The following is a 12,486-nucleotide window of genomic DNA, read 5'->3' on the forward strand; positions in this document are numbered from 1 at the left end:
ACCCCCCCAAAACGCTGAAACACATCTTTCTTTATTCCTCACTGAGAAATCATATACAGTGTTCTTAGGTCTAGCTTGAACATTGCCTTAATACGAAATATTAAAAAAATAAAATTATCCTCTATTACACCCCCTTCTTAAACGAAACCTGCAGTATAAGATCAACACCCTCTTCAAATTTCAAGTTTCTGTCCTTAGCGGTTTGGGCTGAGTGATAATGAGGTAGTCAATCAGGACATTGCCTTTTATGTATATAGATTGCTAATCATACGAGGGCTGCGTTCTCACCATCCACTACAAAACAATAATAATAATTTCGTACAGAAGCTGAACAGTCAACCTAGTATTATTGTACTATCAGCAATCAATACAGTTTCTGAACCGTCCTTTACAGTCGCTGGAATATTACTTATGTAGATTAAGAGCTAGAGCGAACTGAATCTAATAGGATGCCACTTGTTATGTTGCTACGTTCTGAACTTAGTTTTATTCCTATGATACAGTCTGTTAGTGTGACACTCTCTTCTGTTATGAAGGTGAAACTATGTATGGGAAGGTTTTGGGGTAGCTAACATGGCGGATCTTCACTTGGGTGGGCTTCAAGTTTGTGACGTGATGACAACTCCTCTTATTTTTACCTCCATGTATTTAACCTTGTAGAACGGGAAATAAGTTGTCTATGACAGTTCAAAGTGTAAATTACAATGAAATGAACACCCTTAGCTGCCTACAGGCGTTGACATACGTCAACGGGGACAGATGAAAATGTATGCCCCGACCGGGACTCGAACCCGGGTCTCCTGCTTACATGGCAGACGCCGTATCCATCAGAGCCACCGAGGATATTGTAATTTCATTCTAACGAGTTGCTTGGTTACTGATGGTATCTGTTCTTTCGGACATGTCCGAAAGAACAGATACCATCTTAGTAAATATGTAGTTCAAAGTGTGTATACATTTTTTTGACACACCCTGTATATTGAATTTTTAGAGCTCAGCTCAACAACACATATTCTTGAACGCATGCAAATGGGTGTGAGGCAAACTGAGTTTCTTATTGTTTTGCACCAGGCCAGACGACTGGATGCGAGTGCGACCCTCGGTGATGGTCCGCATGGCGAGGCCCGCCAAGTGGGAGAAGCCGTGGGAGGCAGCGCGCTGGCCGCCCTTGGCCGTCCCCTCCGCCCACGCCACCTCCATCACCGACGTGCCGCTCAAGAGCGCCACAGACGTCTGCCAGACCGTCGTCGCCGCCGCCAACGACGCCCTCGGCCAGCTAAGGGACTTCCTCAACAGATACGTGAGTACAGTTACACCACAAATCGCAACATTATATTCGAGAAACTTTTGTTAAATGGTGCCAGTAATAATCGGTTTTCCTCGTATTCAACTAAATGAAAGCTGAGATAATAATAATAACTCTGACGTTTATTCACTAAAGCAAGTCTATTGCCCGACATCCAAGATAGCAGGAAGTGAACCCCTATCACAGCTGTTCATTGCTGTACAGTCTGCCCCCGGTAGCTGAGTGCTGCCGGCACGGTAGCTCAGCGTGTTCGGTCACAGGGTTAGCAGCCCTCTGTAATAAAAAAAAAAAAAAAAAAAACTGAGTTAAACGATCAACCACGAACTTTAACGGATGTCTTACGACGTCCGCCCCGAGCAGATACAACGAACAAAAGCGAACAAAATGAGATTGGGAAAAAAAAAAAAAAAAAAGAGAGAGAGAGAGAGAAGGTAAGGCGAGCGCTCGCGATAAGCGGAAAATCCACGTTCAGTTCCCGGGCCGGCACCAATTTCAGATGGTTAGCCGCCCTCTGTAATAAAAAAAACTGAGTTAATAGATCAACAACGAACTTAAAAGGGTGTCTTACGACGTCCGCCCCGATCATATACAACGAAAGAAAACGAACAAAATGGAATTAAAAAAAAAGTGGTCAGCGCGACAGACTGTCAATCCTTAGGGCCCAATTTCTATTCCCGGCTGGGTCGGAGATTTTCTCCGCTCAAGTACTGGGTGTTGTGTTGTCCTAATCATCATCATTCCATCCCCATCGACGCGCAAGTCGCCGAAGTGGCGTCAAATCGAAAGACTTGCACCAGGCGAGCGGTCTACCCGACGGGAGGCTGTACAGGACAGATGGCTTGTACCCTCGCAACGTACAATGAAGTGACGTATGTCATAGGATATGCACGTATACAGATGATGGTACCATCGCGTACACAAGATGTAAAAGGACGGTGCACTGGCGGTGCTGCCATTTGTACTCAGGTACTCTACTGGCCATTAAAATTGCTACACCACGAAGATGACGTGCTACAGACGCGAAATTTAACTGACAGGAAGAAGATGCTGTGATATGCAAATGACTAGCTTTTCAGAGCATGCACACAAGGTTGGCGCCAGTGGCGACACCTACAACGTGCTGACATGAGGAAAGTTTCCAAACGATTTCTCATACACAAACAGCAGTTGACCGGCGTTGCCTGGTGAAACATTGTTGTGATGCCTCGCGTAAGGAGGAGAAATGCGTACCATCACGTTTCCGACTTTCATAAAGGTCGGATTGTATCCTATCACGATTGCGGTTTATCGTATCGTGACATTGCTGCCCGCGTTGGTCGAGATCCAATGACTGTTAGCAGAATATAGAATCGTTGGATTCAGGAGGGTAATACCGAACGCCGTGCTGGATCCCAACGGTCTCGTATCACTAGCAGTCAAGATGATATGCATCTTATCCGCATGGCTGTAACGGATCGTGCAGCCACGTCTCGATCCCTGAGTCAAAAAATGGGGACGTTTCCAAGACAACAACCTTCTGCACGAACAGTTCGATGACGTTTGCAGCAGCATGGACTATCAGCTCGGAGACCGTGGCTGTGGTTACCCTTGACGCTGCATCACAGACAGGAGCGCCTGCGATTGTGTACTCGACGACGGACCTGGGTGCACGAATGGCAAAACGTCATTTTTTCGGAAGAATCAAGGTTCTGTTTGCAGCAACATGATGGTCGCATCCGTGTTTGGGGTCATCGCAGTAAACGCACATTGGAAGCGTGTAATCGTCATCGCCATACTGGCGTATCACCCGGCGTGATGGTATGGGGTGCCATTGGTTACACGTCTCGGTCACCTCTTGTTCGCATTGACGGCACTTTGAGCAGTGGACGTTACATTTCAGATGTGTTACGACCAGTGGCTCTACCCTTCATTCGATCCTTGCGAAACCCTACATTTCAGCAGGATAATGCACGACCGCATGTTGCACGTCCTGTACGGGCCTTTCTGGATACAGAAAATATTCGACTGCTGCCCTGCCAGCACATTCTCCAGATCTCTCATCAATTGAAAACGTTTGGTCAATGGTGGCTGAGCAAATGGCTCGTCATAATACGCCAGTCACTACTCTAGATTAAGTGTGGTACCGTGTTGGAGCTGCCTGGGCAGCTGCACCTGTACACGCCATCCAAGCTCTGTTCGACTCAATGGCCAGGAGTATCAAGGCCGTTATTACGGCCAGAGGTGGTTGTTCTGGGTACTGATTTCTCGGGATCTATGCACCCAAATTGCGTGAAAATGTAATTACATGTCAGTTCTAGTATAATATATTTGTCCAATGAATACCCGTTTATCATCTGCATTTCTTCTTGGTGTAGCAATTTTAATGGCCAGTAGTGTAATTCAAGTGAGAAGGTTTCCGACGTGATTATGGTCGCACGACGGATATTAGCAGACTTTTAACGCGGAATGGTAACTGGAGCTAGACGCATGGGACATTCCGTTTCGGAAATTGTTAGGGAATTCAATACGCCGAGGTCCAAAGTCTCAAGAATGTGCCGAGATTACCAAATTGCAGGCATTACCTCCCACCTTGGAAAACACAGTGGCCGATGGCCTTCACTTAATGACCGTGTTGTCAGTGCTAATAGACATGCAGCACTGCGTGAAATAACTGCGGAAACCAATGTGGGACTTATGAAGAATGTATCCTTTAAGCCAGCGGTACAGAAAATGGCCCAGAGGTCACCAGTGTGTGTGTGTGTGTGTGTGTGTGTGTGTAGTGAGTGAAGTGTTATGGAACAATGTGTGTGACTGATAGTGAGATATGAGTGAACAGTGTGGCATCAAATTATTTAACAAGTTATTTGTAAAAAAAAGTATTGTATACCAGGAGTAAATCTAATGACTGTCTCTAACTAGAAGTCTGTAAATATATGTGTATGCGAACTAGCTTATTTTAAATTGATCTAAAGTTGTAAATTCTTTGACATGTCCTATATCCTTGTAACAAGAGACCTACGAATGAATAAAGCTGCTACTACTACTACTACAACATTGGCGCGAAATTTGGCTTTAATGGGCTATAACAGCAGACGAGGCTATGGCAGTAGCAGAGCGACGCGAGTGCCTTTGCTAACAACACCACATCTCCTACAGCGCGTCGCCTGGGCTTGCGACCATATTAGTTGGACCATAGACGACTGGAAGGCCGTGGCCTCTTCAGATGAGTCCCAATTTCATTTGGTAAGGGTTGATGGTAGCGTTCGAGTGAGGTGCAGACCATATGAAGCCATGCATCCAAATTGTCAACAAGGCACTGTGCAACCAGCTGTTAGCACCATAGCAAAATGGGCTGTATTTACATAAGTGGACTGGGTCCTCAGGCCCAACTGAACCGATCATTGATTGGAAGTGGTTCAAATGTTCAAATGTTTGTGAATACCTAAGGGATCAGACTGCTGAGGTCATCGGTTCCTCGACTTACACACTATTTAAACTAAATTACGCTAAGGACAACACACACAGTTATGTCATGTCCCTAAACAACGATGGCATTTTTATGGATGACAAAGCGCCATGTCAACTGTGGTGTCACCACCAGACACCACACTTGCTTGGTGGTAGCCTTTAAATCGGCCGCGGTCCGGTAGTATACGTCGGACCCGCGTGTCGCCACTATCAGTGATTGCAGACCGAGCGCCGCCACACGGCAGGTCTAGGGAGACTTCCTAGCACTCGCCCCAGTTGTACAGCCGACTTTGCTAGCGATGGTTCACTGACAAATTACACTCTCATTTGCCGAGACGATAGTTAGCATAGCCTTCAGCTACGTCATTTGCTACGACCTAGCAAGGCGCCATTATCATTTGCTATTTATCTTGTGATGCATGTACCGTCAGACCGATGTTCACCAATTATGGATTAAAGTTAAGTATTCCAACAGCTACGTACTTTATTTGCTAGACTCAAATCCTTTAACTGTTCCAGACCTCACGCCAGCCTGTGTGAGCTTAAACGCGTGCCTTTCGGCTTCACCTCCTAGTGGCTTGGCTGTCTTGCCAAATCACATCATCAACGAACCAAGGTCGGTGCCGACTGGTTTGAAGAAATTTCTGGGTAATCCGAACAAATGATTTGGCGACTCAGATCGCCCGCCGTGAATCCCATCAGACATTTATGGGACATAATCGAGAGGTCAATTCGTGCACAAAATCCTCACCGGCAACAGTTTCGTACTTATGGGCGACTATGGAGGCAGCATGGCTCAATATTTTTACAGAGGACTACCAACGACTTACTGAGTCCAGTTGCTGCACTACACCAGGCAGACCTCGATGTCTGGAGGTATCCCATGATTTCTGTCACCTTAGTGTGTGCGTTCACAGCAACAAAATATGAGACATGTAATAAACATTTATTAAAATAACTGTACCGATTACTCAGCTTTAAGCATTGAAAGTGCATAGCACTGGAGTTCAAGTCCTGCCGCTAAGGTAACCTAGCACATTGAAAGTGAAGTATCTAGTCTATAGATATTCAGTAAGCACAGTTGTAATTTAACAGTTTTGAGTATAGATCTGACTACTTACTTTTGCTTGACACGTAGCGTTTAGCTGCCGGATGATCTCTCGTTTATAGTGGCTGGCTATAATGGTGCCAACGGATGATAATCGTCAGCTGGAAATGTAGAGTGAAGTTGTTGCTTGGCGAGTTGATAAACCGCAGTTGCTGAGTCTGTGCGGTGCGTCTCTGTTTATCCGCGACCGGTGGAATAATTTTGTATCTGTGATCGTCGTGGGCGAAAACAAAAGATAGTTCCCAGTGTCAGTGCCCCCTCTGGCGGAAGCCTTCGTGGCAGAAACACATACTGATTCCAGACTATGAGCACCTTCTAGGCAGCAACTCAGTGTGGCGCCACGGCTGAAGTGCCACACTCTTTAGGTTTTTCTGTGTATCATATGACTGCATACACAGCAATAATAGTAATAATAATAATAATACATTACGATGCAACGGCCTGGTGTAAGTCTTTTAATTGGAAGCCACTTTGGCAACTTGAGTGTCCTTGAGCCAATGCGACCTAGAGTTTCCTGGCGGTCACCCATCCAAATAATAACTGGGCCCGAGGTTGTTTAACTTCAGCGATCCGGTGAGAACCGTTTCATAAAATTCTCAAGGTCGTCGGCATGTTAGATAATTCCATTAGTACTGATATGAAATCATTTTTTCTTGGTGTTTCACATGGTTCCATATTGGGTCCCACTGTCATTCCTCTTCTTCTTCTCCTTCTTTTCGCATATCCGGGCCATACTGTATCAACTGCACATTTCCTTTTCGTTGTGTCTCGACTTTAGCTTTAGCCTATTAATCTCACATTCGTTTCCTTCCTTGCTTCGTTTATATTTTTCCAGTTTTATGTTTTGGCTTTCCCTGGAAACCACGGTGCTCTTGGAGTTTATTCTTGAGCGGAATTCGTTTATTGGAATCGTCTAGTGTTATCCCCATCCCTTGCATGCCATTTTCTACCTCGGTGACAAAAGCGAGGGGTGCTGAGTGGTGACCTCTTTACCGACCCTTGAAGATGCATATTACTTCCTCCCATTGGGCTGACAAAATTTAGGCTAATACGAAGGCTTTTACCAAGGGACATTTAACAGCTGAAGTTACGTCTTTGGTCTTCTTAATAAATAAGTAGGATGGAATAGGAAAGAAAGACGATATTACTGCTGCGTTGTACATCTATATACCTATGGCTGAAGTTTCATTGGAGGAACTGTTAAAGGTGGGGATGTTGGAAAAACCGGTATCATCCTTGTATATTAAAAATTAATGTCGGCCCACCTCCTATTAAACTGCACTGTGATGGTTGAAAGAAACTGGTCAGTCGCCAGTAGGACTCGCGCACTGAGGGTTCCGTGCAAACTCAATTATGTGTACAGACAGTTAATCGATTCTGGAAACCAGAATCTCGACCAGTTTTGCCTGTTATCGATTTTGATACTGGCAATATATCGATCCCAGCGATTCCAAGATTTTAGAGACTGTTTTAATTTCAATAATATAAATGTGGCGCAAAGTCATGGAGGAGACAGGCAACCATTATTATAATAATCAGTAGTTCTCCATTCACTTCCTGGTCGCCATATCTACGTGCAGCAACCGTTCCTGGAAATCTGATGATGGATAAATTCCGAAACACGTCATACGAGCAATAAAGTCATTCTTCGTCTGATGTTGACTTTTACCATTGCGACACAGCTAACCTGACTGCACAATTATCGATTGTTTTAATTTCAAGTTTACATCAGATAACAAATGACAAAAAGAAATGTGTTTTTCGTGTGATATAATTACAAATCAACAATTTTCGTATTTTTCCTTCACTTGTTCTGTGAAACTTTGCTCCTTCGCAAATTTCACGATTCTAGAACAACGGGAAGTACCCCATAGGTTTGATGAGTGATTTAGCGAGTATCAAAAATTAGCCGCATCGTTTGTTTTCATTAACTCAGAAGCTTACATTTATTACACCGCTGTGGGACTATAGACTGTAGACATAAGTTTCAAGTTGATACATCTGTCTGTTCCCGAGAAGAAGTAGACTGATGAGCAGATAGTCAGATAAGAAAGGAGAAATTTTTTTTCTTGTGATAAATTGCAGATTTGCTGTTTTCAGATTTTTGGCTTTGGTTGTTCTGAGAAACTTTCTTTCTTCTCAAATTTCATTACTATAGGCCAACGGGAAGTGCCCTGTAGCTTTTGATGAGTGAGCTTGCGAGTGTCAAAATATGTGACATACATGGTCGCATCTTTTGACTTCATTGACTTAAAAGCTTCAGCTTTTTACACCGCCAAGGACACGTACGTCTTAGTGTACGATATAGATTTCGAAAGGATACGTCTGCCCCTTTCTGAAAAAAAGGGTTTTAAACTGTCGGGCAGCCAGCCAGATAGACAAACAGACAACATATTGATATTATGAGGGTTCAGTTTTTACCGATTGAGGAACGGAATCCTAAAAACGTATCGAATGAAAAATAAAATCTTCCTTAATACATCTTCTTTTTTTTGAATAAAATGTGATTTTTCAGAATCAGTTGCTAATGGGGCCCATTCCTTCTTCTCTCTTTGCAACTATCTTACTGACTGTGCTCGCGTAGTTAAACAAGCTGCACGTTTGTACACCCTTTAAATAAGATGCAGATCACGGAGCAGGTTAAGAGACCGGCTGTTGTTCTGTTACGTCATGGATGATCGTAAAAATGTCTGAAAGCAAGCATCCACAACGATTTAAAGTGTAATGACAACAAATAGCAAGTAGTAGGAAAAGCAGATGCCATGCTGAAGGGGAACTGTACCTACGAAAAAAGCATGGGGTCAAGTGATTAAATAATGTGTAAAGATTTCGCAATAGTATATAAGTGGGCGAGTAATGTAATAGAGACATTCTACGCCGTTACTAGTTGTAGGTAAATCATATTGTTTAAAAAACAACTTTCTTCGATGCTTGGCCAGGGAGGGACAGTCCCAACTACCGGGTCTAATGCAAGCTTGAGGGTGAACGCAACTGTCACAAACAGCAAGAATCGTCAGTAAAGCGAAGATGTTTGTTTCTAGACAACATTTTTGCGCTGTATGTGAAGATTGTCAGTGGTTATACTCAAAGCTATGCATGAAACAACGTCTTTCAAATTATTTCAGTGCGAGTTATATGCTGTTGTTATTCTAGGATGATACGAAAAGCACCACAAGGTGGGGCACAAATTCGCGCACGCGGTATGCTGAAATGCGTTGTGTTACGGGTAGGAAAATGGTCAGAGGAAATTTTTTATTGTGATACATGTAGAAGGCTTGCATAGAGCTGGACGAAGGCGTGCCGCCTCGCGTACGGAGACGGAGGAGAGGGCTACTGCGAGCGATTTGTCGCAGCGGGCCGCACACTGCGTCCCTGCCTTTTACGCCCGCTGCATGTGGGCAGGAGGGATGGCGCTGCTTGTTGTTTCACACGTGGCAGCCCTCAGCCGAGGCAGCTTTTCGTACTCAGGGACGCTCTGGAGCGTGCAGCGAAGACATGGAGAATACCACGGTGCGACTGAGAACTGGTTCTTTTTAAAGTACAGGTCATAGATCTCCTGGTTGTGTCCCAAGTCTGGAGCATATTAGCGAAGTAGTTACGTTTCTCTGTAGAAGTGTTCCAGCCGTTGTTGTCTTTACAAGTCCAGTATAATCGTATAGCGTTGAGGGAGCTGATAGGTACGTCACACACTAAAAGTGTGAGTGGCGTGGGGGGGGGGGGGGGGGGGGGGAGCGGTGGAGAGGGGAAAGGGAGGAGGAGGGAGCTAAGTTGCTTTTAAGCGAAACATAGACTTGCTGCGTATTTCTTGCTGTGGTGTGTGTTCCTGAAAAAGTGGCTATTTGAGAAGTACTAGAAGAAAATAAAAAGGTTTTTAAGGAATTGCTGAAAACCGTGATCAGTCTAATACACTATTGTGTTTCCAGAGTATGCACAATGATGTTGGTTATTATACACGTAAATCTCTGTGAGACTTCCTGCAAACGTAGGTACTTTCAGAGAGTTTTAAGGGGGGGGGGGGGAGGTGGAATGGATAAAATTTTAACAAATTGCCTAAAAACATTAAATAACGTCATAGGTTAGTTCTGATGGATTTTAAACATTTAAATTTTACGGAAGGTTCCTGAAAATGGATCCCGGGTTCCCGGGTTCGATTCCCGGCGGGGTCAGGGATTTTCTCTGCCTCGTGATGGCTGGGTGTTGTGTGCTGTCCTTAGGTTAGTTAGGTTTAAGTAGTTCTAAGTTCTAGGGGACTGATGACCATAGCTGTTAAGTCCCATAGTGCTCAGAGCCATTTGAACCATTTGAACCTGAAAATGGATGAAATAGGTGCTAAACCCATATTTCACATGAGAATTCTTAAAAAAAATCTGTAAACTAAGTCATGAAACGCATATTTAGCTGCATCTTCTTATAATATGGGAGAAACCAGCAACGAAACCCTCATTTACATGTACGAGTATCTTCTTAAAATGTGGGGGCAAAATTGGTGAAATAACAATGAAATGTGTATCTTCCTAAAAATTCCGTAAAATTAACCAAAAAACCGTAATGGTATTTTATGCTGCAGAAAATAGCATTGGGTGTGATATTCACGCAAAAATTCGCGAAAATTGGACCAGAACCGCTGGGTGCTATACTATGTTGGAAATTTGCTATATCGCTTGTATTTTCTGATGCTGCTGCTACCGCTGTTGCTCGAGCGTGGTCCATACAATGAATGATAATCTCAGGATGCTGGGGAGACTAAAGGGAGGTGGGGGAAATTGTGGGGGGGAGGACCAGTCGTAGTACAGTGGTGAGGGGAAGGGGGCATGCTACTTTTTGGGTCATAAATTACCATCACTAATTGACAGTTACAAGGTTATTGATATGACGCGCGCCGCTATCCTGTGATCTTGTTCAGAGCGCGCACTGTAATTGATTAAAGTTCGCTGTCCTGGTGGGGGTGGCGCTCCGGTGTCGATTTGCTATGACGTCGCTGGCGTGTGTTTGCGGTGGCCGGCGGAAAGCGAGAGGGTTTTCCGGGTATTGCACGGAACGTGAAGTTCGCTCTGCCTGACCTGCTAGTGACTAGCGCTAAGGTTGTTGTGCCTCGCAATATGAGCAGAGTGGTCTGGGGCGGAGACGACTCGCTGCTGTGCTGGCCACGCGGTGGTGATTAATTGGAGTCGGCGTACTTGTTCTTCCTGCCTGTCTGATATGGAGGTTCGGTGGGGTCTTGTGGTACTCTGGCCCGGAGACAACTAGTTGCTGAATTTTGGAGTCGTCTGCCAGGTTAGGGTGTGGGCTCGGTTGGCTCTTCAGATTTTCCCCTGGAAGCTCCAGCAGCGGTTTCTGAACTTTTCTGATGTGGGACGGTGTTGTTGGAACTTTTTGCTGTGTGTGTGGCTCGTTACGATATTTGTTGGTACTAATTTATTTGCTCAACTGGAGTCCTGCTCGGAGTTGCGTTCATGTATGGTACATTTGGCATTCGATGTGTTAGGTAAAGTCTGCCTAAGAAGGGCGGTTTTGTACAGTATATACATAGTGAATTACTGCTGCTTGGTATATGTGATCTTCTGGGACCTGAACATCACGATCTCGTCAATTTGGTTGTGTAATAGCATTTAGTGGTATGTTCTGTATCTTTTTTTTCTGTGTTATTAACTTGGTGGAATAGTTGCGTTTGGTGTCGTTAAGGCACTTCTAAGACTGTGGTTTGACTATTCATGTGCGCGTGGCTTTTATCGTTTCGTTTTAAGAAGCGACAATTGTTTGAGATTAGTGTGTTGGCTTCCGGCACTTATTAAGATGGTTCTGAGCACTATGGGACTTAACATCTGAGGTCATCAGTCCCCTAGAACTTAGAACTACTTAAACCTAACTAACCTAAGGACATCACACACATCCATGCCCGAGGTAGGATTCGAACCTGCGACCGTAGCGGTCGCGCGGTTCCAAACTGAAGCGCCAGAACCGCTCGGTCACTCCGGCCGGCACTTATTAAGAGCGCCCGAGTTAACGGCGCTGGGGTTATCATGTGCTGTCGGAATGTTATACTGTATTTTTGAAATTTATTTTGTGTTGATATTATCTGTCGTGTGTTGCAGAACATAACCAAAGTGCGTAAGTGATGGGCGGTTGTGGGAGGCATGTCGGGCAGCTATCAGCGGTTTATTTGGGGGACCGTTTCTAGTGGGAAGGCTCCAAAGTGTTGAGAGCTCGCTCTGTGATTGCGTTGGGAGTTGCCTTCGCCCTTTGGTTGTATCGCTTCTTTCATTTTACGGTGCCAAGCGCCATTATCTTTCTAAAAGTTTTATATATAAATCATTTTAAGTTGTAATGCCAAGATAGCTTATTATTGGGTTTTGTCATTTGGGTGAACTCTAAAAGCACTAGTGTAAAAGGTTCTTGATTGTTTTTTTTAAGCTCACTCTTTAACCATTTGTTAAGTTTTGTAAGTTGTATGAATTTGTTGTTATTTAAAAGAGTTTAGTATTGGCAATTTAATAAATTGTGTACAGAGTCTGCTGTTTGGATATTATCGGGTAGAACTCCTTGGATAGTTGTCCTATAAGAATACTCATTTCGGTTATGTTAAAAGCATTACAACACCTGGGTGAAAATGTACGCATGTCCCACA

General features: G+C 44.3%; 1 protein-coding gene across 1 annotated transcript in view; it reads left to right on the top strand.

Moving 5' to 3' along the window:
• Positions 1 to 1,114: 1,114 nt before the first annotated feature.
• The window catches only part of LOC126482193 (uncharacterized), a 35,168-nt gene continuing 23,796 nt past the window's right edge, over positions 1,115 to 12,486 (top strand). Inside the window, exon 1 of the mRNA XM_050106172.1 lies at positions 1,115 to 1,300. Within this exon, the coding sequence (XP_049962129.1) occupies positions 1,115 to 1,300 (186 nt within the window). The remainder of the gene's footprint in view (positions 1,301 to 12,486) is intronic.

This window comes from Schistocerca serialis, chromosome 5, assembly GCF_023864345.2.
Source record: "Schistocerca serialis cubense isolate TAMUIC-IGC-003099 chromosome 5, iqSchSeri2.2, whole genome shotgun sequence".
NCBI classification, from domain to species: domain Eukaryota; kingdom Metazoa; phylum Arthropoda; class Insecta; order Orthoptera; family Acrididae; genus Schistocerca; species Schistocerca serialis.